We start from the raw sequence: 27520 nt of genomic DNA, 5'->3' as shown, positions 1-27520 counted from the left end.
TAAGTCGTATTAAAGTGGCCTATCCACAGTTTGAGAATGGCCTTGAACGCTGAAATAGCTGTCAAAATAGTAAAAAAAACTAAAATACTTCATCATAAGAACTTAATCATAAAATTTTTGACTTTGATTAACACGAAATTTTTATAATAATTAAATGCACTTCTACGAATTAATCACAAAACAATCAACATAAACATAATAATTCAAATGTACACTGTTTTGTGATGTGTAGAATGAAGCCAATTATTTTTTTTGTCTTAGATTATATTTTATTTTGATCTTAAATTCTCTTAATCTTAAAATTATTTTTTTACGAGAGATGGGAAGGCTGACAGAGATATTGAAAGAAAGGTAAATGCAGGTAACTCCATTAATGGAGGACTGAAAGCAGTTGGCGCTAACAAAAAATGTCTAAAGAAGCGACGCTAGCAGTACACCATGGAGTGCTGGTACCTACCCTGATGTATGGAAGTAAGACATGGAACTGTCAGAGGAATAACGAAAGTAGACTTAATGCTGTTGAAATGAGATCCAACCATGTATGAGAAATGTTGAGATAATAATGCAAGGCTGATGTAAGCGTAATGAGTAAGATTAAGAAAGGGACGCTTAGATGGTTTGGGCATGTAGAGCGAATGAACGAAGAAATGGGTGTAAGGAGGATATATGAGGCAAATATGAACGGTAGAGGAAGACATGGCATGATCAAGTGAATCAGATACTTGAGTCAGGCCATGTCAAGAGTCAGAATAATACGAGAGGATGTATGAATGTGAATGAGGCAAAGAGTGCATACCAAGATCGAGTTGTTTGGCAGTCCGTCCTCTCTTTTATTTTTATTTTTATAGTGAATACCTCACAAGAGTCCCAAATGCTCCCGTCTGGAGCCAGTGAGACTATGGCATCCCCAATTGGGGGATGTTGTGAGGCTGAAGGTAAGTGGGGAAGGGAAAGAGGAAGGTGGAGAAGTACCTGGCTATTCAGATCTAGTCACTAAACACGGCTAAAGCCATTTGGAGCAACGTTTCAATTCTGAATGGTGGTCTTACACCAGGGCGATACTGGTAGTATCTTCCACTCTGGAACGTGCCGCAAATATACTATACACGGTGTCCGGAAACTCGTAGTACAAGTGGGAAACTGGAGAATCTACACCACATGGGGAACCCAAAAAAACATAAAGTTTTTTGATTTGAGCATTTTCAAAAAAAAAAAACCAAAAAAAAATATTTTTCGGCTATTTTAGGGTTAAAGTTGTTTCTAGTGTTTAGGGTTGAATAACAGATGTTTTAACCCTGCAGAGCAGAAATATTTTATGATTACACCGGGTTAAATGAAGGGTGATTTCAAAATAATGCTTCAAATCCGAGTTTCTTCATTTGTTTTACTTTCAAATAGTTTTAATTAGTTGGGTACTTTGATCTTCAGTAATAATTTATAAGAATTCGATTAAAAAAAAAAAAAAAAAAAAAAATCAACTTCAAACTCGATTTACTCGATAACGAAAGCTCAAATAAAAAAAAATATACTACAAAATCGACTCCAAATGTGATGATGATTCACCAGTTTCCCGCTTGTACTACGAGTTTCCGGACACCCTGTATATTATTTTAATTAATTAATTGTGAAATAACACAAATTAATAAAATAAAATTTATTTGCGCACGCCGGGTTCGAACCCGCGACCTTCGGAATGGCAGTCCAATGCGTTACCACTGGACTATGCCGGCCGTCAACGCTGCCTACCCTTGCTGTGCAACAACGAGATGGTTAGTTAATTTTATGTATCATTTAATACTGGGTCTGATCTGATGGCTAAATCAGATATTTAGTTGACAATGTTAATCCTTGCTTTTATTAGCTACGTTACGTGATCTTTATGACAGCATTGATTAATGTGGACATTTCAATAGTTATCCATTAGGCACTTAAGTAGTTGTTATCATAATTAAGGAAAATCATTAAAAAACCGAGAGACATGATCTTAGGCTCACCAAAAAGAAAAACGTCATCTCATAAACCCAAAGATAATATATCTTTGCATAAACCATTGCAAATAGAAAGAAAACACGTACAAAGTTCAGATGGTGAAAAATATCTGGGATTACGTATCTATAAACACTTATCAAAAGCAGCACATACAGAAACTTAAAGAAAAAATGATCCCACTAATAGGTGTGTTTGGTATCAGAGAAAATAACCACGCGATTTACAGATAATAATCTGTAAATCGGTGGTCAGTGTTGCTGTGGAGATGTTGATTAAAACTCTCGAATTTGCTAAAGATGAATTTATTACGAAAATAATGTTTACAGAGAATTCGTACGGAACTCGCGGTGTAACGACGGGGGCAGTAGTCTACCGCGGGTTAGGACGCTAGACACAGAATGAATTATGCTAGTCACGGTTATCCGTTACTGGTTTAGCAGTGATACCAGTGGTATAAAATATTGTCAAATTAAAACAGTCCTTCTACATACTTCCGCCCAGCGTTCCAGGCGATAAAAAAAATCTAAATTTAAAAAAAAAATATATACAAAAATGTTAATTTGTTAAAAATGTATTATGTACGATTTGAAAAGTTTAAAAAAAAATATTTGATACATAATTCATTGTATGACAGTGCGTGTCAGTTGTTTGCAAACTTGATATGCTATCGACTATTTGTAAACAATGTATCATATTGTATTATATAAGTATTTAGCTGTCATGATGACCTTAAAAATAAAGGTCACCAAAATGCACGAAATCGCGATTTTACAAGTTTCGACACGGTCGAACAAGGTGACTCCGTCATAAATAAATCACACACTAGATCGATATCTGCAGGCTTTTTGTACGAAACAAATTGGTCCTAAAAAACCATAGATATGCCAATATATTTTTATTTTATTTTATTTAGGAAACAGTCATTTGTATATTTAGCATAAACAGCAATTATTTAAAATATCAGAACAATAATGTTCCATTAATTCTAGTGGTTGATTCAATATTTGCACCTATACAGTATATTTATAAATGACAAAGAAATATAAAGAAAAGGAATAGCAAAATGTTATAAAAACAATTAAAGACAGAAGTTAGTAGTAATACAGTTTTCGCATGATTATAATAAAAACAATAAAATAAACTAAGATGATAGGATTATTTCACAAAATAAAAAATTTTGTTATCAGTTTAGTAAGTTCCATTTTATATGTTTTCAAGTTACAGTTGAAAATGTGTACATCTCTAGAGGCATTGTGAGTTTTACAGATACGTCCTATTAAAGAGTTTTGCGCATATTTGGCTTTACAGTGTGGTGTTCTAAATAAGTCGTTCGATCTGGTGTTGTGTTCAGGGCAACGAAATGCAATCTTTTCTAGCAGATATGATGAATCAACAAGACTGTTCACAATTTTGTATAAGAATAGGGCATCAGAGATGTTTCTGCTTTATACAAAGCGGTAGGGTAAAACCGATGATCACTAAAGCGATACAATAGGTGTTTAATAAATTTGGATTTGATATTATTAATACGATCAATGAATGTTTGATATTGAGGATTCCAAATAACTGAGGTTAACTCGAAAACTTACATATGACATATATAGCAGAATTAGTATGTGTGCTGTAGTGAAAGGCGTATAAAAAATCCCAATTGTTTATAAGCTTTTTATAAAGTATGTTCAATATGGTCATAACATTTTAGAATCTAGCAGTACTCCAAGATTTCTGATTGATTCCACTCGTTGTAGGGGTACATGGTTTAATTTGTAAGTATAATTAATCGGCTGTTTTTTTACGTGTAAATGTAATAACGTTACACTTTTCTGTATTTCGATAAAGACAGTAATATTCTCATTTGGTGCCTACTTATTCAAAAATAAACCAATGAAAAACTCGGAAAGTTTAATCCATCGACTTTCAGAGTTTTTCATTGGTGGATATAGTTAGGTAATCATATGACAGCACATTATTTCGGTTCCAATTTTCGATAGGAGTTATACCCCCCTGGGCTCCGTAATCAGACACAGCTTAGGCGTTGGCAAGATGATTTTTACAAGTAAACTAAACTTACACTAAGTCGGCATAAAAAAGGTAGGAATTGGGTGGGTGGACAGCAAAAATATCCACCAAGGAAATCAACAGGAAAGGTATAGGTATAACGATGCTACGTACCAACACATGGAGAAATATGAAATGAATCAAACACTAAAATAACTAACTAACTAACCAACCAACCATCACGCCGTATTTCCGCAGGGGTAAGCAGAGAGGACGGACCCCCCAAATAACTTGGTCTTGGCACACACTTCTTGCCTCATTCACATTCATACATCGTCTCGTACGTACTCTTCTATTATTATGACTCTTGACATGGACAGACTCGAGTATATGATTCACTTGATCGTGCCATGTCTTCCTGGGGCGTCGCCGACTTCTGCTACTATTCGCATTTGCATTATATATCCTCTTTTCTTCGCTCATTCGCTCCACATGCGCAAACCATCTAAGCGTCCCTTTCTTAATCTTATTCACTACGCTTACATCAGCCTTGCACTTTTTGCAGATCTCCACATTTCTCACACGATCATACATGGTTTTACTACACATACGTCTCAGGGATCTCATTTCAACAGCATTCAATCTATTTTCATACTTACTTTGCTAGTTCCATGCCTCACTTCCATAAATCAGGGTAGGTACCAGCACTCCGTTGTGGACTGCTAACTTCGCTTATTTGGACAATTTTTTGTTAGCGCCAACTGCGTTCAGTCCTCCATTAACGGAGTTACCTGCATTTGCGCTTATTTCAATATATCTGTCAGTCTTCTCATCTCTCTAGAACATACTTTCTAAATACAAAAACTCATCCACTTGCTCCAAGTATTCCTCATTCACAACTATATTGCACAATTTTGTCGTACTCTCTCTTTCAAACACCATTACTTTAGACTTACTTACATTCATAATTAACTCATTCTTAATGCACAATACATTCATCCTAGACACTAGAGACTGTAGATCATCCATACTATTAGCAGTGGTATTTTGTGGCTTATGTGATGAACGAAGAGTATGTGATGGCAGTCTGTGGTCAGCCGCTTCATTATGCAGCAAGCAGTCGCAGTGCTCGCATGTTGGTCACTCGTAAAACTGCTAATTTATGAGTGACTGAGTACATCTCGACGCGCCTCATTATACACGGTGTCCGGAAACTCGTAGTACAAGCGGGAAACTGGAGAATCTACACCACATGGGGAACCCAAAAAAACATAAAGTTTTTTGATTTGAGCGTTTTCACAAAAAAAAAAAACCAAAAAAAAATATTTTTCGGCTATTTTAGGGTTAAAGTTTTTTCTGGTGTTTAGGGTTGAACAACAGATGTTTTAACCCTGCAGAGCAGAAATATTTTATGATTACACCGGATTAAATGAAGGGTGATTTCAAAATAATGCTTCAAATCCGAGTTTCTTCATTTGTTTTACTTTCAAATAGTTTTAATTAGTTGGGTACTTTGATCTTCAGTAATAATTTATAAGAATTTGATTAAAAAAATAAAAAAAAAATCAACTCTTACCCGATTTACTCGATAACGAAAGCTCAAATCAAAAAAAATATGCTACAAAATCGACTCCAAATGTGATGTAGATTCACCAGTTTCCCGCTTGTACTACGAGTTTCCGGACACCCTGTATAGGGGTCCGGGTGCATCGACAACGCTCAGACTTTTAGGTAGAAACACCGAATGCTCGCATTACATCTAGAGTGTTCCCGCTACAATGCGTTTTGCATTGGCGATCCTTCCAGAATATTCCAGTAGCATCGCTAGATATATATGATGTAATAAAATGTCTTCCGTTTTGTCAGCCTAGCCAAGAACGTTATTTCATTAAGAACTTTATTAATGTAATATTATTAACAAGTCCCAATCAATCTATCTATACATAAAATGTGAATGTTCGTTTGTTCAAAATATTAAATCTCCGAAAGTTATTCACAGATTGCTTTCAAATTTTGACACAAAGTTGCATTCGAATACGCGTGCGTTTTTATATATCTATATTATACAGATGTCATCTGTTATTTACACAGGTATAATTATACTTTTTTGAAAAACAGCGCCATCTGTTGGACGTAAAAGCAAAACGCGCTATTGTTTTTCTATCTGCTCAGACAGACTGAGACATATCAACGTGTGGCGGCGTGCAAACTAGTTTTTAACTATTAAAATTAATTTATTTAAATAATTGATTTGATTTTTAATTTCAATTAAAAAGAATAATTAATTTAAATTATACGAGTGCTATACTTCCACATCATAAAACATTATATTATCCAACGAGTTTTTTTTATAAAATCGCTTCTTTTTGATTAATCTAAAATAAATCTGTAATTGTTTTCAAAAGAGGAACTTGCGGATTAAAATATAATCCCTTTGTTTTCAATAAAAATTACAAATAAAAATAAATATCTTATCTTTAAAAACATTATCGGGATCTTAAATAAATGTGGCTTAGAATAAAAAGTTCATTTTTTTATTAAAAATACATTTAAATCAGATGTTATGTAAATTTTTAATTCTCGTTAATGGCCGATTCCCGTCTCTTCAGCGTTTGGCTTAATTTTGATGGCCATATTGCTTCCTGCACCGAGAAAACTCATTAACTAACTAACTAACCATCACGCCGTTTCCCCAGTTTCCGCAGGAGTAGGCAGAGAGGACAGACCGCCAAACAACTCAGTCTTGGAACACACTCCTTGCCTCATTCACATTCATACATACTCTTCTATTATTCTGACTCTTAACATGGCCTCACTCAAGTATTTGATTCACTTGATCGTGCCATGTCTTCCTCGGGCGTCCCCGACTTCTGCTATCATTCACATTTGCATTTTATATTCTCCTTACACTCTTTTCTTAGCTCATTCGCTTCTTGATCATACTCACTACGCTTACATCAGCCTTTACCACACATACGCCTCAGGTATCTCATTTTAACAGCATTCAATCTACTTTCATCCTTACTTTGCCAGTTCTATACATCAGGATAGGTACCAGCACTCCATTGTGGACTGCTAACTTCGCTTCTTTGGACAATTTTTTTTAGCGCCAACTGCGTTCAGTCCTCCATTAATGGAATTACCTGAATTTACCCTTGTTTCAATATCTCTGTCAGCCTTCCCATCTCTCTAGAACATACTTCCTAAATACACAAACCACCTGCTCCAAGTATTCCTCATTCACAATTATACTGCACACTGTTTTCGTATTCTCTCTTTCAAACACCATTACTTTAGACTTACTTACATTCATCATTAACTCATTCTTCATGCATACTTGGTTCATCCTAGACACGAGAGACTGTAGATCATCTATACTATTAGCAATAAGCACTGTATCATCAGAATTCAACAAATCGTTAATTTATTAAAATTCTTGTAAAATTATAAGTTTTCCTGATAAAAATGGGACTGCAGGCCTGTAAAGAATGAATTCACAAGATACTTCAAGACGTATTCTGTAAAATAATTACACTTTCACATCTCGTCCATCATATTTATTCGGACAAGTGTAATGGACCTGTTTGGGGTAAAGGAACGTAAAGAATTTTTTTTTCATAAATTAAAATACGTTCAGAGAATAGGGAGAAACGAACAGACTATGGACATCTCTGGGACATACTAGAAGCTTTATTATAGAAACCTACGTCGGTAATAGGTGTTAACCACGTAATAATTGAAAAGAGGCGTGATGGAGCTCAACGAATCAGATCATTCCCAAAATCAATTAAATAATTTTTCGCCAATCACGGAGACTAAGGGCGGTCTAAAGACACGAAACACTCTAGGTTGATTTACTGTTGAGCTAACCTTGGGATCCGGTCTCACGATGCGTGTAAGGGCACTTGGAGAACGACGATAAATTTGCATTCTAAGGTAGAAACGAAGCGATACCCAACCAGCGATAACGAAACAGGGGGGTGACGGTTTGGCGAAAGAAGATGGTTTTTTAGAATGTTTCGGTCCAGAAGACATATTACGAGGTGATCCTCATAGAGAGAATTGTTTACGATCGCTGAGGTTCTGAGTGCTATTTCAAGTGTTGACAATGGACACGAATTTTAACTTAAGATGGGATGTTTGGCCGAAATTGCCTAATTATATTAACACGGGGGAGATGCAAGTTGGGTAATTAAGAAAAGACATAAAAGTTAATGGGTCACGAAGTCTTTGATTAACGATCAAAATTTTACGACCTTTTTTTGCGCGTAAACAAAGTTACGAGGATAATATATTGAAATTCCTGGATGGAGCGAGAAAGGGGTATATGGGTTGGGCTAAAACTAGACGCAAAAAAACTGTAAAAACAGGGATGTACTGGGCGTAGATCACCGAAAAGGAAGGACCAGGAATCGAAAAGAAACCCGAAAGGTAGTTTAGCTCATGATGGAAGAGGTGTCACCGACTCGGGTAGTGGACAGCGATGGGTTACGAAAAATTACCAGAAGATATGCGGCGGATATCACGAAAAGAGTCAAAACAGGTAGGCGAAATTACAAAAAACGTGTCGAATCAAATTTTGGAACGAATGCCTACGTATGTCATCACCGAGAGGAAGGTATATGTGTCCTGGGATCACCCACGGATCGTGTAGACACCAATCAAATGCTAGAAGGCAGCACACAAGGAAGGATACTGGATTGCGCAAGCGCTGGACATAATAGGTGAAAAGCTTCCGTTAGTTGGGATAATTTATCGATTATATTATCGATATCAATAGCGAATTTCTCGGAAAGATTTCGAAAACAACGATATAGAAATGAGCTACACCTAGTCTATAGGCCGGAAATCAACCAATATTACGGACACAACACGTGTACGAGAAAAAATAATCAAATAATTTTACGCAATAATCTACATCGCCGTATATCATTTACGAGAGGGCGCTCGGAAGTCAGGCCACCGAGTACGCGCCTGTACCCGTCTCGGCAGGGGGGTAGGTGTCTACCTCAACTCGGCAGGCGGGGGCCAAAAATCCTGAAACGGGGTTATGCAATTCTAAACTTAACGGGAAGTGAAACCTTGAATTCATAAAGGCGAAAGTCGCACAAATTTTAAGTCGATTTATTCGAAAGAACATTATTAAATAGCGTTGTTTGGAGGAAATCAGGGCTTTTTCGTTTTAACTTGGTTGGAGTCGGGCTTCGATAACTTAACGTCGCGACAGTTTGGTGTGCTATCTTTAAACTAAACTGATAGAGTTTTAAATATAGTGAAGTTGTGGTTTTAATATTAATTGAAATAATTGAAGTGTTTTAAAATTTAATTAGATTCAACCAAAAAAAAAGGGTAAACTCATAATTAGACGATACTAAATTCACGGGTTGGAGTCTCTTGGTTCAGACTAATATAAAACGATGAAACTCGACTGCGGTAATGTTTAATAATAACGCGTGTGCCATTAGAGGAGAAAAAAATAGAGAACCATAATAATTATCAAATGACCAGACGAAAACGGCTAAGTCAAAGTTCTAAATTTATTGTGAAATTGAAGAGACAGCGTACATTGATCAAAAAGAAATAATAATAAAAATCGTGTAGAAACGCGGCGAATGAATTTACTCGGAGAATAGAATTTAATAAGAGCTAAATACATCATTCGTAAATCACATGTGGACCTTCTGGTCAAAATTAATAATAATTAATTTCCAATATATAAAACGTAGGGTAAATTGCTCATTTGAATTGGGGGTATAGACAGTGTTTTCCTTGCGAACACGGGAAGGTTTTAACGGTCTACACGATATAAGAATTGAGTGAAAAAAATCGAAGTGAACGTGGCAGATAATATATGAAAGGTTCTAGGGAGGGGAAGGGGGTTTTGGGTAGATCTCGGCAAATGCTTACTTAGATGCTCTAAAATAGTCGTTAGGGGGAGATATCTAGATTAGGTACAGTGGAGGCCAACAGATACCGATGCATGTCAACTATCAATTTACGGTTAGGGAGGAAGAGACCATTCTATTGAAAGAAATGATCCGCTTAAACATTCCGAATTCTAGTATCAGGTAATTTATGTGCTATCTACGGAGCGGCGTATGAAAGTAGAAATTTTAGCTAGAAAAATTAGATACAATATGGTTATAGTTCCTACTGGCGAGTAGACGGGTGACATAGATAATCGATTTCGAATTTAATACGAACCCTTAACGGTTTAGGGGCTTCTACATCCTACCTACAGCCCCTGGACGTGGATTAATGTACATGTCGTCGATATCCCGACTGGACTGGTAATATAACGATTTTGGGTGAGTGATCTTGCATGAATATATATTTCCAGAACGTTAAAATTGCGACGAAGATGGGGCTGCAACTGATAAAATAGTATCACATTTAGAACTGTTTGCTTGCTTCTAACAGCTGTGTTTAGCACGAGGCCAATGACCTACTTATTTGTAAGCAGTTAGTGGCGACACACGACCCAAAAGGAAAAAAAGGGACCCCATAAATCACTCGACGTCCGTGCCTGACGACAAAAGTCGTACATTCTACCGAGTTGGCAGCCGCGCAGAGGCACCTCAAATCAACATGGAAGCGACTAGCTGCAACCAACTCATGCTCAAAACAAATAAAAAAATCAAATTAATAATATTTGTATAACCTTATATGTTCACTAACAAATTCCCGAATACCTTTGGCCTCGGCTTAGAACTCACCGTTGGAGTATGTTGTTCGTAAGCTGTCTTGAGAAAGCACACAACTTCCTCAGCTCAGAAGTTTTTCTACTTTCCTCATCACGCGATTTCGGGGCGTCAACGTTGTATGGAGAATCACGAAGAGTTCGGGAGGTCATCCCTTTTCGCGGAGCCGGGTCGGATGAGAGGACACGAGAAGGCAGTATGAAAATTAATGTCAAGTTGGAATGTTTGGGCCTTGGTTCGCTGCGAAGGCGTTTAATTGAACGGGCTCCAAGTCTTTCAAAATCGCGTGGAGGGGACGTCGGCGTGATGAACGAGGGTTCAAAATCGGAGGACGAACACATACTAAAGCGGGGTTTACCCGGAGGTTGATGCAACTCGACTGGAAAACCCTCGAGATCCTTTGCAGCAACCTTCGTGAGGTGGATAGTAGGCCTGGCGGCTAGTGGACGTTGAAAGCCTCACCAGAACAAACCTATTTGAAACATGCACGCGTTTAGCATCATGATAAGGGACGCAATGAAAATTCCCCTTTTACAGTCAGTAAAGTAGTCCGTTGGAGGAAGCGGGGCGGGGTGATTTGGGATATTCCAACAGGTGCATTATCTCTTCCTCTGACGTGAGCGGTCCGGAGGTGTCAAGGCGACTATAAGAAGAAGTTAGACCAGACCTCGGGGAAAGCCAGACACGTATTGGTTCTTGGGGTTTTGCATTTGGAAGAATAGCGACCATTTCATTTGGGGCAGTGAGGTGCCGACCCAGTTTGCAAAAAAAAACCTTTTTTTCTCGTCATTTAATCCGTTCCCATCTCCTTTTCTCTCGTTTCCACTTCCATCCGCAACACCCAAAGTTTACTAACCACAGCTAAATCCATTTATCTAGTTTCAGTACATCGTTACAGAGGCCGACGAGAGAGTCCCAGTACTTATGCGGAAACAACACACTATTCAACGAAGGGTTTAATAGCCCGTACACAAGAGGGGGGGGGGGGGGGGGGTACGGTTCTATGTCACAATCTAGAATTTATAAACACGGGGACATTAGGTAAGGGCGGGGATACAAGGAAATTCTAAAGATATGATATAAGCTGTTAGGTCGATTAGTAATAGGGTCCAGTATTCGAAAGTTAGGTGAGACACGTACTCGTTCCTTGTAGAACTCGCTGAGGGTCGATGGACGTTTTCCCCACGCTTTGGCTAAAAAGAACCGGGAGTTACCACAGAAAGGAGACATTAAATACCTACCACCCCATAGCGGGGGGGCTTCGAATTAACAAATCACACAACGTGAAGTTAAGGGATTTATTGTAGATCAACCCCAAAGCGTAGGCCTTATTTTACTGTGTGCGATACCACAGGGGCGGGGAATATTCAGAGTTAGCTAGGCCCAGCACGATATCGTTTTGCAAAAGCGAAACTGAACGCTGGAGAGAAGGAGGTATAAAAACCTCATTCAAGCGAGTTAGGAACAATTAGGAGGTCGAGTCAACACACAAGCCGGATGCTTTGAACACGTGATCAGATATATTCTGACTGACTAATATATTATTAGGAAATGGTCCGGTAGTCACATTTTTAACGGTATCTTGATAAAAACCAGTACTAAGTTTCAAATTTTTATCCTCGATTTATCTACCTTAAACTGAATCTGCATATTACACGGTGTCCGGAAAATCGTAATAAACTGGTGTTTCACATGATGTTATTCACATCGCATATAGAAACTAAAAAACTTTTTTTTATGCTTCGCATGTTAAAGAAGAAGCAGAAAACAACTCTTTAGCAATTATATTTTTTTGTAAATATGACATAAAAAAATAGTCAAATTTCTCAAATCAAAAAAAGTAGTTCCACAAAATCAACTTAAAATGTGATTCATCAGTTTCCCACTTGTACTGCAAGTTTTATTCCAAGATTGATGAAATTTTGCACACTTGACCTTCAAAACAGAAGGAAAAACATTGTTTACGTAGTATTTGAAAAAAACTGAAATTCCCTTTCTCCACCACTTTTTGATATTTCTTGATGAAAATTAGGACGCTTGAGTAAGAAGAGTTTTGAAGACTTTTGCAGTTCAATAAGAGTAATTACTGTATATTTGTAACTTTGTGAAAAACCCGGGCAACACCATTGACTACAGCTAAGAGAAAAATAAAATTTAAAAATAACCTTTTTACTATGAACGAAAAATATTTTATCTCTATAATCCTAAAGATAAGAAAAAACATCATATAAATATGTCCTACTTTTACTTAAGTCATTAAGTTTTGGATGAAAATCCAAAAAAGTAATTTTGAATTAATCTAAAAAGTTTCGCTTTTCAAAAAAATATTTTCAAAATGTGTAAATTTAATTGTGCCTTGTTTTTGGTTTTATTGGTTACGGTGCGAGTCATACATTCTGAAGAAATATCTTCGTTTGAATCAGCAGAGTTGTATGGGAAGGAATTCAGTCCTAGAGGTAACTATTTATAACTAACTAACAATCAAGCCGTTTCCCCGCAGGGGTAGGCAGATAGGACGGACAGTCACAACACACACTTCTTGTCTCATTCAAATTCATAAATCCATTAACCTGACTCTTGACATGGCCGGACTCTTGTATCTGATTTAAGGCGAAGCTTAATGCTAATTCACTATTAATCTTTAATAACGAATTGGTGTACATTATAAATACCAAAAAATATGCTTTAGATAAATTGAAGGTTTTCCTATCGTTTCAGTAGAATACAAATAAACAAATAAATTACTCAATAAAACATATAAACGTAAAGTACTAAAAATTTTTTTTCAATAGGAATGTATGAATGCGTAAAGGAAACAACTTTTAGAAAATACTGTATTGTAGCTAAGATTATCTATGACAGTTTCACTTGATTAACTTTTTTTCTTTCTAATAAAATTATTTACAAAATAAATAAAAACCAGTTTTTTGCTTGAAATCGAACGTTTCTAGACTCCATTTGTCAAGTGATTTTAAAATGATAAGGAATACCAAGAATATACGCATTTTTGGTTTGTAGCTTCCTCTTAATTTATCGTGCTGTGTCTTCCTCGGTCGTCCCCGACTTTTTCTACAGCTCCTTTCCTCGTTTTTTTTTGTATAAAATTCAATTCCGTATTACATTATTTTAATCTATGTATCTCATTAGGTTTAGCAGTGTTAGCAGTGTAAGCGCCCGAAAATATATTTTACGACTTGATTTCAAGACATCCACTTTTCTCTACTTTCTATAAATATAATATCCATTTATATAAACCTTCCGGAAAAAATTGTCTAAATGATATTGAAAACCTTATCAAAATCCATTGCGTAGTTAAGAAGAACTAAGCGCACAAACAGACAATATACTCGTATACACACATTAACATATTTTTTTAATATAGAGTTCGATGATAATTATTAAAAAAGCATATTGATGGGCAATTATATCGATTGATTTACGTTGGATCCCAAATTTGATTACATAAATTTAAAATGTCGACAAAAAAAACGCATTTCAACCATTTATAATTTATTTATATTTCATAATGTTTGCATAATAGATTGTTTTTAGAGGCAAGGTTTATTTTAAATTACCGTTATCGTAGAAAAAAAGTCAAAGTTGTCTCTCAAATCTTGAAAAATTGAATTCTTTAATGGTTTATATTTTGTAATTTAAATACAAATAAATAAAATATCACACAACCGTACCAGAGATTTGCCATATATTTTGTTAAAAAAGTTAATTCTTCGGTTTGACGAAGTACAGGTTTTCCAATAAGAGGTGTTATTTTGATATACAATCGTAAAAAATCAATGGTTTCGTTGCTTGTGTGGCACGTAGCGCCTCCTTGTTGAAAGTAAACGTTGTCCAGATCAATACCATCCAATTCCAGCCATTAATCATCTTTCGATAGCGCAATACATTCACCGTAACTGTTGCTCCAGCCTCATTTTCGAAAAAGTAAGGTCCAATGAATCCGCCGGACCATAAACCGCACCAAACATTCACATGTTGAGGATAGAGAAGCTTTTCAACAATAACTCTTGGGTTTTCCGAGCCCCAGGTGCAACAATTTTGCTTGTTGACGAAGCCACCAAGGTTTCCACCTCGGTGGCAATCAAATGAATTTTAATAATTTCAATGCGTTGTTGAAGCGTGTATCATTCCAATTTTATTAATGACGTAGTTTCTACTTGTCAAAAATGTCAAAAAAGACAGCTTCAAAAGTAACATCTACCGAAATAGCAGGCTATTCAAAATAACACCTCTTATTGGAAAACCCTGTATTTTGGCCTCTCAACCAAATTTAAGCTTTGTATGAAAAGGACAAAAATTTGTACCCTATTGTATAGAAGTTTATTTTCACAACAGTCTCGCTTACGATGCTATTGATAACCCTTTTTTATATAAGCGCACTCCCTCTAAAATTCGTCTTTACATAACTCCCTTTAAAACCATCTTCTTCTTCTTTTAGAAACTCTTACAACGGAGTTTTAAAGTCTAGAAGCTTGAAAAATATAAAATAAATATGTCAAACGTTTGTTTCAGCCGTTTGTTCCGTAGCCATATCCAGTCTAAGCGAGGATGCTCCAGCAATAGTGGCTCTACCAGGAGAGGTCCTGCTGGCACCAAATGGAACCACAGGATTTCTGGACTTGGCGGCAGGAGCGCAGATAAAACTCCTTTGTATGGGCAACGAGCTGAGGCCTGCTTACAATGACGAAAGGCCTGAAACAGCGGTGAGATATCAAACAAACAACAAACATTATTTGATTCATTAGAATTATCTTTTAATTAATCACGTGGCGTTACAGTGTTCTCAGATCAAATGTTGCAGCGCAAGTGAATGGAAATGATATGTCTATATTTGCAAGTCAATCAGAAGGATTTAAGAAGGAAATCAGAACGATTCATGTAGGCAATCAGAAGGATTCAAGAAGGCAATCAGAAGGATTGAAGAAGGCAATCAGAAGGATTCAAGAAGGCAATTAGAAATATTCAAGAAAGCAATCAGAAGATTTCAAGAAGGCAATTAGAAGGATTCAAGAAGGCAATCAGAAGGATTCAAGAAGGCAATTAGAAGGATTCAAGAAGGCATTTAGAAGGATTCAAAAAGGAAATCAGAAGGATTCAAGAAGGCAATTAGAAAGATTCAAGAAAGCAATCAGAAGGATTCAAAAAGGCAATTAGAAGGATTCAAGAACGCAATCAAAAGGACGTGAAACTATGACACTGAAGGAGCGGTGACTGAATTATTTACTAACCGCTATCACCTTTCCTCCATCTCTCTTTTATTTCTGCCTAATTTGCTGCCACTCCTCAGTGTGCTTGTTTTGTGACTTGTGTGTTTGTTTCCAGATCCTCATGTGTAACGAAAGCTCCAAGTTCACCAGCTCGGACTGGTTCCAAGGCAGTGATGACCTGCATCATATAACTTGCTCCTGTCCTGGCCGCACCAACGTTGCTGAAATTACCACGGTAACACACTTCATTTTTTAAAATTAAACATACATACACTTGAAGATCGAAGAAGGATAAGCGAATTATGCTTCTTTTTTAAGATTGTAAATTCGAAGCTTAACTGTTGGTAAATCCTGATTCTAGTCAACATAAAAGCACCAACTCGACACACTAGGTAAAAGGATCTATTTCAACGTCACGATTTGCGAAAAAAATAGGAAGTAAATTTGCTTGCATAGTTTAACAAACGAATATACAAATAATATCGACATTTTAACATAACTTATTTGATGTTTAAAACACACACATTTTTTCATGTCATTATATAATTTCTGATATTTTTAGATTATCTTTTATTTAACATTTAATTGAAGCCCAAAAACATTAAAAAAATGTAGAAGAATTATTGTATGCAACGATATTTATAAAGTAACATTTAATGTATATACCCAATATAAAAATCTTATATAGAAGAGTGAAGAAAACAAAAATAAATTAATAAACATTGAATTAACAACAACGTTTTTAAAAGGGGGGTCACATTGTCCTCCAAACGTTTTAAGTATAGGACATGTAGAAATATTTCAGATAGTGGTGAAGCATATTTATTTATAGAGGGGTGCCATTCATAGTCCCAACTGCTCCGTTAGTACATGAGATTATATTATATTAAATGATATCATTTTTTTGTTGTAGTTTGTAGTTTCCATGCCACCTACCAGATGTCTGTAGATGCATGTCGGTAAATTGTAGATCTATGTTATTAATATCCAGTAAAGGTAGTTTAAGGGGTTTTCGCAGCCTGCTTTTTTCTGAGGTACAACATTAGGTTTTAAAACATCATTACAATCGGATTCATTTTATGCAAAAGACGTGGAAATATCAAGTAGAGAAGTAGTTGTCTTACCGTGCTTTCCTTTTTAGACGTGCACAAGGATTTTTGCTTCAAATGTTTCCTTTTCAACACAGTTTTCTTTTTTTTTTGTTGTTGCGGTATCCACTTTTCCTATTATCATTTGTCAGTGTAGTTCGTTGGTCAGTAAGGAAACTCTTTTCATTAACAGGTATTTATGATTTCTAGGACAGTCGTATTTGCTGAAATCATTGCATTTGCAAGACGAAATATCAAACAGCACTTTACTTCTGCGACGGAATTCTTCCATTTTTTTCTCCGGTATTTTAGGATGTGACTTAAGAAGGTTTTTACATTTCAAATGGGCAAAACGTGTGTGTAACGATGGGAATATAATCCTTTCTACATATTTCTTTAATTCGTGCTGTCACAGTACACTCTATTTGCTGAAATTTGGGTTCTAATTTAGTCTCTTCATTGAATTTTATTTAATACCTGGTCCACTCAAAGAATTTCATAACATCACAATAAATTGGTAAAACATTGTCTTTTGCAAATTTTACCAAATAAGGGACTTTTTAACGCATTTCGAGTACGTTCCATGGCGAAAACTAGTGCAACGCGACCTACGGCTTAAAGAACACAACAAGTATCGCGCTTGCGCTAAGGGCAATCGGTACTCCTCCCGCCCCCACCTCACGCCTCCAATAATCAGAACTGGGACTTTTTTAAATGATTTCTTAAATACATACATTTGCTATAGAAGATTACAAAAACTTGGTTTAAAGGATTCATAGCAACTTTTATATACACTAGAGAAAGACGATCGTATCAGTAATTTAAAAATTTTTAAACACGTTTGGCACCCTTTTATCGCTCTTAGAATTTAAAAATTATTTTTTTTTTAAATGACCAACCTTAACGTACATCACACCTATTTACCTTAAGATGTCACATCATAATCTTTTTACAGAAATAGTTAGAGTGTATCTTTGTTCTTGCTTACAGCTTTGTGCGACAGGCGTCACACAAATCCTGATCGGTGTGCAAGGAGTCGGCAAACAGTATCTCACCTACACCAGCTGCCTTCGCAAGGCCACTGGTAGGGTGGAGTACGTGTGGCACCTCCAAAGCGCTGTGAACTTGCTGACGCAGGAGATGACCACGCCTCCTACCTTCCAACGTAAGTCTTCTACATGAGTCAGTTCCTGGTGGCTGAGGATAGTAACAATTTCTAATGTGAATACACCTCCTACATTATTCGCAGTCCTGCGCTGCACGTGGAGCCAATGATAGTCGAACACTCCAGCGCGTTCATGACCTTCACTTGCGTCTATGCCAAATACTTTGCCAAAGACCACGAGTCTTTCTAGGTTAGTGCTCTTAGCTTACGAGCAACGTGTCCTAACATAAGGCCCGTCTTCTACAGTGATACGCAAGTATCCGATATTCGACGATTCAAGTATCTTTTCGACTACCTGCATACATCTGCGAGCAGGTTCGTGCACAGCCATATGCTGCCGATATGTTGTAAAGTGGTCAGTCTCCCACGACCAGCCGTTAAGGAATATTTATTTATTTATATATATACGCCTAAAAAGGCTTTTACATAGAAGTGATACATGATGCAGTGTACATAGGAGAATATCTGTATTATACAGGAGATACTGACAGTAAATAGATGTAATCCATTGTAAAGAAGGTACAAAATACACAATTGTAAAATTGTGATTACAAGTATAATGAGAAATAATTAAAAAATATAAAACTTAATATGAAGCAATATTAGTAAAACGTAAGAGTAACATAAAGTAAAAAAAGAAATTACAACAACACTACATATAAAACAAATCATCAAAACTAATTTACCAACGCTACTCTAATTTGTAGGATTCGACAAAGTGTTGGTATAGATTATGCTTAGTTCTATAAATGGAGTCAATAAATAAATCAATAGCACCCCCATACTTGTTGCCTAGATCATGCATCCTATTGGTCAGTGAGTGTGTCTGATAGTTGACGTGTATGTATTACAGAAGAATGTTATATTTTGTCTTGTATTCCTAGTCGGCACATGGTGTTTAATAGTGGCAAGGATGGCAGGACTATCAATTAAGTTGATAATGACTCTGTGTAACACAACCAGTATGATAGTCTCATCTTCACTTATTTAAGTCATTTTGTAACAATCCTATTTGAAATATTAACTTTGATATTGGCAGTCCGCATGTAGGTACTTTTTGACGCTAAAAGGAGAGTTAATTAATTAATGATATCTTTAGTCATAACTTACTTCTTTTGTTTCTCCAAACTGGAACGGAATCAAATGATCGCGTCTCGGATGAATTAATTAAGTCTATTGATAGTGTATACGATTTATTTTAATTCTAAGAGATTAGTTAATTCATTCCCATTATTGATAAGCCAGTTATTTTGCAAGAGTTGTGTAAGTTGACAGCTTATTCGACACCTTGGAGCAGCCGCTTTTGTCTGCTGACTGTCGGTATTGACGGATATATGACGGATTTCATGAATATCGTATTGACATAAGGCTGTATCGATCGCCCGTGCTAGTACTCCAGATAATTTGAATTATATTTTCTTACTTGATTTCATCTCATTATAAGATTCGCCAAAACAAAATACATTATAGAAATGTGACTTTCATTTTCGCCATAAATTTAGTGATGAACGAATGAGGGTTTAGTAGTGTGAGGAGTAGATGGTAGTGTAGATAACCCATTTTTTAGTTTAATGTAATTTCTGTTCTTTTCAGAGGGCCTGTACTTCCCGGGTATGAGAATGCAAAACCTCTACCTCCTCGAAACGCAGCTTGACAACTTCATAGCGACTCTTGGGCCGACCATGGGCGCGCTGCATCTTAAAGATGACCTTCTGGTACCTGGTCAACTGGCGGCCAGTGCAGACTTCACCCTGGTCACAGCGCAGAGGACGACCTTCAACTACTTGAATACCGCTCCCCAGTGGAAAGGCTTGAACGAAGGAAACTGGGATATTTTGGAAAAGGTAAACGCAGCTACCTACTTTATCGCTTATTTGAATTCTCCAATCAAACACTTCCAATTTTGAAAATGACCCTTAATAACAAAGAATAAAGAAAGAGTACTTTTATACATTAAAATGATTATCTAATCTAATATATATTATAAAAAGAAACTCGTGTTTCCCTATCCGCCTAATTTTCTTCACTGCCACTGCCATTCACCGGTTGTTATGGTGGTAGATAGTCCTTGGTGTCACATCGAAAGTAAGAGAGTTTGGTGAAGGTGGCCGGGCACATTTCTTTTTTATGGGAAGGCCGCGAATGCTTCAGATTATTTCATAATGGGCTCACTGTGTCGGTGAGTCTGGAAAGTTCTAGAAATTTCATGATGGTTTTCTATGTAAATAATATATGTTTTTTTTACCAATGCTTCTTTTGTTGACATTTTTGTTTTTAATTTTCGTACATTTTTTATTAAAATTTTGTTTTTTTTTGTCTACCGGTCACGAAACGACCGTGTCATAAACTTTTCTTTTTCAGGTTTAAATTTAATGTTATTATTATATTAAGTTTACATATATGTATTGTTTTAAATGATATAATTGTAAAGCTGCACATCTTGATACAGGAATGCCCTAGTGAGATGTGCAAAGTACGTTTTTTATGTTAAAAACTGTTTTTTTTTTTAATAAATAAAATAAATAAATGCTCTAGAAGTTTCTAGAAGGAGAAAGTTCAAGAAGGTTCCATGAGGTTCCAAACTGAGTGGCAGAGAGTGTCGGTGAGTGTAGAAGGTTCAGGAAAGTTCGAGAATGTTTTTAAAGTTCTGGGAGGAGCCAAAACAACGCGTGCCGGGTACAGCTAGTTATTAATACCATAATTAGAGTGCATTTAATAAAAAAATACTTTCAATGTTTATTCGCAGAGTATAAAAGTTAGAATTGCAGAACTGGCATCCGTGGCCACGATCTACAGTGGAACGTGGGGTGACCTTACGCTGGAGGACGATACTGGAGAAAAGCAGGTCGTCTATCTGAATGCTGCCGCGCTGCAGGTTCCCGTCCCTCTCTACTTTTACAAGGTACATATTGCATTTTTACATTGAAACGCCTCGAAAATACGAAAAATACGTCATAAATATAATTTGCTTCATAAAAAGGTAGGACATCATGTTCTGCTAAAAAATTGCTCCCTTTTATCACCAACTCAGTCGACGTATGTAACTTTCATTGAGTTATATAAATAGTGTACATTGCTTGCAAAATCAGTGTAAAAAAATGGGCTGGAAGTAGAAAGGCGGGTGTGGCGGCTATGGATGTCGCCCGAATCTTTACGATGACGGACGAACACAACGATCGGAGTTGCCGGTGACCAGGAGCACTTTGCACTTGCGCACCAACTTCAAGTCCTCATTGAGTTTTTTTAACATCAATTTACACGACTAATGCGCTGCAAACTGTTGCTAACCTTACTTTTCTGCGCGGGGTGTGGTTATTTTGATGTGCGCTCTTCGGCAGTCAACGTACGAGTGAAGTCGTAGTATATTCAAGGCATTCTCGATCGCATTCCGGTACCGAGATAACGCGTAATATTAAAATAAATATTGGTACGTCGTATATGTATACAGGGTGTATCGGCACGTACCCGACAAACTTTATACAGGGTGTATCGGCACGTACCCGACAAACTTTAACCAGCTATTACTTAGCACATTTGGACTAAAAAATGTTATGGGCGCTTTGCTCTCCGGTAACATTTTTTTTAAATAAAAAATTCATTTTTGTTGTTTGTTTTTGGGGTGTTATGCCGTGTTGCGCTAACTCCTTCTTTAGCCGACGTTTCGGACAGCGTTGCAGTGTCCATCATCAGGGCAGATCCGGTAGATCCGAAGATAAAGAAGGAGTTAGCGCAACACGGCATAACACCCCAAAAACAAACAACAAAAATGCTTTTGGCCGTGAAAATCTAAAAATTTACCTAAAAAATTCTTATTCATATTTTAACCACATGTCACCAATGTTTTATCCTTTGTCAAAGTTTGAAAACCCATCTGGCCATATTCGAGTTTCGTTGAATAATGTACGAACGCACCTACATTGGCGCGCTTTTACAATCACAACGAAATGGGATGGCACCATTCGTCTCATTTTTAACTATTATTATTTAGTGTGTATGAAAGAGCGAGGACGCTTTTTGACAAACTTGCTAATAACAGCTGTTGAACACGAGAAACAATGTCAGTGATGGAGTGTGGATTTTTAAAATATTTTTTGTTTTTAATTTTAAAAAAATGTTACCCCACAGCAAAGTGCCCATAACATTTTTTACTCCAAATGTGCTAAGGAATAGCTGTATAAAGTTTGTCAGGCACGTGCCGATACACCCTGTATAAGAAGATTGGCTTAATCTGTCTGTGCAGAACGAGAAACAATAGCGCGTATTGGTTTTACGTCCAACAGATGGTTCTGTTTTTTTTAAACACATTTTTACCTGTCGTGGGTGACATTCATATAATTTAGGTATGTAAAAACACACGCGTATTTGAATGCAACATTGTGTAAAATTTTCAAAGCAATTGATGAAGAACTTTCAGAGATTTTAGATTTTGAACAAACTAAAATTAACATTTTATAGAAGATTAATAAAACCAGTACCTTACCATTAAAATATTTTATATAAAACAGTTTTAAAATTTTATAAACGTTTTTCAACTACAAAATTAGCGATAAGCACCAGGTTTTATTTTTCCAGGCGATAAATTAGTAACTTCTTGAGGGGCTCCTCTAGGAACATCTCGGACTTTAGTAATACGTTCATCAGAAGTAATTAATATGCACCCAACAGAAAAATAGATTTTCTAGGCCTGCTAGGCGAATAATTCCACCATTGGATACTTCTTATATATTAATGTTGATGTTCCTACAATTAGATAAAGGTTTCCTAATATGTATTATTGTAACAATCATACTACGGTTTCAGGCTAAAATTCTGTTATAAATAGTTTACACACCACCGATAACTTGAATGCAATGTTAGCTGATGTTTTAACATGCCTCAATTGAAATATAAATCTGTACTGATTAAACATTATTTATTTATTTATTCATTTTCGGGAAATTGACACATTACATTTAATCAGTTAGTGCATAAGTATTATTTAGTAAAATAAAACCAATTATGGATTTCCTTCTTGTGACGTAAATTAAATTTGTGAGAAAGGAATATGAATTTAAAAAAAATTACAAAACAAAAGATTATATATTACGAAAAATTTACAAAACAATACATTTTTAGCCATGGAGAGAGGTTGTAGATATAAATCAAATCATAATTGAGATATAAACAATAGAGACATAAACATTATTTACAAACTATCAGAGAAATATTATTTTATGGACCTCTTGTATTTGGTAAGTTCGCAACTGAAAATATCAACCTTGGATAATACGTTATTATAGCAGTGTTTATATCAATGAGATCACTGCATAAAAGGCTTTTTGTTTTGTATTTTCTTTATTTATTTTAAAAACTTTGATCTAGTGTGTATTATTTTTTCTTGATGACTTATTTAGGCTAACAATTTTTCCATATTGTACTATGATTGTCAACTAACTAAATAAATAAATAACTTACATGGGCCGCGCGCCAAACATTTGTCACTCTCGTTTAGGTTCCCACTACAGACATAGGAATTAATAGACGTGAAGATAATGGCGAGGGGTAAAATCAACTGTTGAAGAACGGAGGGGGTAAGGCTGACTGTGATTCGTCAATAAATCAATCTGACAGTAAATAGGCATCTCGCATTATATTATCACCATTTACTTCTTAAAAGTAAAATCTGCTTTTGAATGAATAGACATTTTTACATGGGAGCGCAAATTACTCGCCACGTTATGAACTAATTTGCGAAGTCCAAATTCGGCAAAGTAAGGCAGCTTCTATTTTCAGAGTCGTAGTTAGTTTCAGAGTATTTAGTTAAGACACTTTTACAAATGTTTCATAATTTACTTACCCCAGTAAACAACGATGAGCACACTTGAGAATCGCTACATTGTGATGTGATAGTATATGTTTCTAAAACTGATCCATATAATACGGTGTGAATAAGCTTAAAATAAAGTAAAATAATGCTTACTTATGGAATGTAATACGACAATTGGGTTTATTCTCTTTTTCACATCTATTTTTACAAGTTTTCATATCACAAGTCAACATTTTGCAGTGTTATTTCGTAAAATGAACCGATGATGCCTCGACCATAGTTCGCACAAGAATGATGACGTCACGTTTTCAAATTTCACTTGAGGCCATACGCGAGCACAGCCGGTTCCAATGGAACCGGTATGGGGAGTGGGGATAATACGCTTTTAATCACTTAGGGCAGGTCTACTAATATTCATATGTCTATGGTTCCCACGTTATTTTAAAGATTTGCTAGGGAAAATTCAACCGTAGGTCTGTTCAAACACAAGGGCTGTGCGTCGCATACTTTTGTGCATGGCTTCTTCACTTACGACGTTAAGATTCTGTATTTAGTATTGTCCCGTCTAAACGGTATATTTTGTTATTTCAGATAGTGTATGACTCAATCACAAAGAAAGCCACCGCTTTCGTGAGTATAAACAACCCGCACCTGACTATGGAAGAAGCTAAAGAGTTGACCTTCTGTATGGACTTCTGCCAAGGATCCACCGCCTTTAAATGGCTGGAATGGTCGCAAGTTGACATCTCCAAGGGTTACTCCTTCTGCTGCCAAGTGGACGACTTCCAGAAGACTGTCAAAAATGTTCCAGTTATTGCGAACACTGGATTGTTTGCGTAGATCTACAGTTATAAATATAAATAACTGTTATTTTAAAATTTTGATTTTGATGCTTTCATGCATTTATATGTGTATATGATGTATTTTATAAATGTTATATTTTACTAAAGATAAATGCTATATTCAATACCAAAGTCAACAAATAGTACACTAAATTATCCCTTGTTTGCACGTTATAATGAATTATAAATAAATGTTATATTTAATTAAAGATGTATGTTGTATTTTATTAAAGATAAATGCTATATTTAACTAAAGAAAAATACTATTTTCAATACCAAAGTCAACAATAGTACACTAAATTATCCCATGTTTGCACGTTATAACGAATTATATATAAATGTTATATAAAATGACCAGCTCAGGTACGGGGGCTCCATCGAAGCCAGAGTAAAGTTGGCCTCTCAGAAGCTGGGCGTACTGTACAGGGCCCGCAGATACTTTAATAGTACACAACTGCTGACCCTGTACAAATCGCAAGTACGCCCTTTTTTTTTTATAGTGAATACCTCACAAGAGTCCCAACTGCTTCCGTCTGGAGCCAGTGAGACTATGGCATCCCCGATTGGGGGATGTTGTGAGGCTGAAGGTAAGTGGGGAAGGGAAAGAGGAAGGTGGGGAAGTACCTGGCTATTCAGATCTAGTCACTAAACACGGCTAAAGCCATTTGGAGCAACGTTTCAATTCTGAATGGTGGTCTTACACCAGGGCGATACTGGTAGTATCTTCCACTCTGGAACGTGCCGCAAATATACTATATATTATTTTAATTAATTAATTGTGAAATAACACAAATTAATCAAATAAAATTTATTTGCGCACGCCGGGTTCGAACCCGCGACCTTCGGAATGGCAGTCCAATGCGTTACCACTGGACTATGCCGGCCGTCAGAACTTGGCCGCCCTACTGTCGAACTTGGCAGCCATCTCTGGTCCGGAGCCCCTAAATACCTGAAAAAAACCCTTGAAACTGGCGGTCCGTTTGATAGATTCCCCAATTTAACAAACGGACTGCAATCTTTAGAGCACAGGCGTCAGGTAGGTATGCTGTCCTTGTTCTATCGATATTACAATGGAAGATGCTCTGAGGAACTAGCGTCATTGATCCCTTCGGCACCGGTGCGTAGTCGGGATACACGCCAAACGCGCGCCCAACATTTGTACACGGTTGACATTTGTCACATGAGAACGGGTCGCTTCTACGATTCGTTCTGAACGAGCTGCCGGCCTCTGTGTTTCCTCCCTCCTACAACATGGGATTCTTCAAGACCCATGTTCACTCCTTCCTCTCCACAAAAAGACCCTCCACACATTATCCCCAAAGATGACATAGGCCCTGAGGGAAATTATTTTCTTCAGGGCCTCCTGTGTGGAGTTAATATAAAAAAAGGAGGCCGTGAAGAAAATCATTTCCCTCAGAGCCTGTGTTATCTTTGGGAAAGTTATGGTAAGGAAAAATGTATGAGGAGTGGGTAGGAATCTAGGAATCAAGGTGTTCAGATGTGTTACACGAGACCAGTAAGAGAGGTCACAATATCTCCCAAAGTCCAGCCTCTTCCGATCTGGCACCCCACGCAGTTGGTGGGCAGCCACATCCTGAACACACTCCTGCTAAATCACCGGCCCTAGCTTGCCTCTTGAAGTGACCTATGGCACAGGTGTTGGTTATCCAATAAATGGTTCTCACACTGTAAGCCAAGAAATCAATAAACTACAGGGTTTTCCAATAAGAGGTGTTATTTTGAATAGCCCGCTATTTCGGTAGATGTTACTTTTGAAGCTGTCATTTTTTGACATTTGACAAGTAGAAACTACGCCATTATTAAAAATGGAACGATACACGTTTCAACAACGCATTGAAATTATTAAAATTCACTTGAGTGAATCAAATGCAAATCATCTTGAGTGATGAGGCCCATTTCCACCTCGGTGGCTTCGTCAACAAGCAAAATCGTCGCATCTGGGGCTCGAAAAACCCAAGAGTTATTGTTGAAAAGCCTCTCTAACCTCAACGTGTGACTGTTTGGTGCGGTTTATGGTCCGGCGGAGTAATTGGACCTTAATTTTTCGAAAATGAGGCTGGAGCAACAGTTACGGTGAATGGATTGCGCTATCGAGAGATGATTAATGATTTTTTACGGCCGGAATTGGATGAAATTGATCTGGACAACGTTTACTTTCAACAAAACGGCGCTACGTGCCACACAAGCAACAAAACCGTTGATCTTTTACGATTGAATATCAAAATAACACCTCTTATTGGAAAACTCGTTATTATTAGACACAGGCACTTCTAGCACAAAGCCCCAGATAAACTGTTGTATTTTCATTTTTATTTTATGTAAACTTCAGGTACATGTATTTGTGTAAATTTCATTTTTGATGCGGATAGACTCGTTGTCGATGACAATGCATTCTACCAATTTTTGGTGTCAAACACATATGCGGAAATATACGCATTTCTCTGACATTCGTATTAAAAATTATCGTAATAAAAAATGTAAAATTTGATTATTGATGATAATATTTTCAGTAATTTTAAACAGAAAAAGATACGGTAAGATTGATAACATTTAAAGCTGAAGAAAAAAAAACACTGAAAAAATAATAATTAAATAATTTAGATCTCGACAACCGCGCCACCTATCGGGTCCAAATCTATGTTTCATGCTGGAACCAGCCATGCACATTCACAAAATTTCTTTGAA

At 36.6% G+C, this 27520-nt stretch overlaps 1 protein-coding gene across 1 annotated transcript; it reads left to right on the top strand.

The window, feature by feature from the left end:
- Positions 1–407: 407 nt before the first annotated feature.
- Positions 408–24812, top strand: LOC149414328 (salivary endonuclease-like). Its single transcript, XM_089644137.1, has 7 exons — positions 408–471; positions 15219–15409; positions 16029–16148; positions 17992–18166; positions 19760–20010; positions 20913–21068; positions 24564–24812. The coding sequence occupies exons 1-7, from the start codon at positions 408–410 to the stop codon at positions 24810–24812; spliced, it is 1206 nt and encodes a 401-aa protein (XP_089500263.1).
- The last annotated feature ends 2708 nt before the right edge of the window (positions 24813–27520 follow it).

Source organism: Hesperophylax consimilis, chromosome 20 (genome assembly GCF_061612785.1).
Source record: "Hesperophylax consimilis isolate HC1 chromosome 20, BYU_Hcon_1.0, whole genome shotgun sequence".
In the NCBI taxonomy this organism is placed as follows: Eukaryota; Metazoa; Arthropoda; class Insecta; order Trichoptera; family Limnephilidae; genus Hesperophylax; species Hesperophylax consimilis.
This window is presented reverse-complemented; position numbering and strand designations above follow the sequence as displayed.

What these genes read in the sequence shown, in the direction of transcription:
- LOC149414328 (XM_089644137.1), top strand. Translation starts at nt 408, where the DNA reads ATGTCTAAAGAAGCGACGCTAGCAGTACACCATGGAGTGCTGGTACCT. An exon ending in CACGCCTCCTACCTTCCAAC is followed by an intron (nt 18,167 to 19,759) that starts GTAAGTCTTCTA and finishes TGTTCTTTTCAG; the next exon opens with AGGGCCTGTACTTCCCGGGT. An exon ending in ACTGGGATATTTTGGAAAAG is followed by an intron (nt 20,011 to 20,912) that starts GTAAACGCAGCT and finishes GTTTATTCGCAG; the next exon opens with AGTATAAAAGTTAGAATTGC.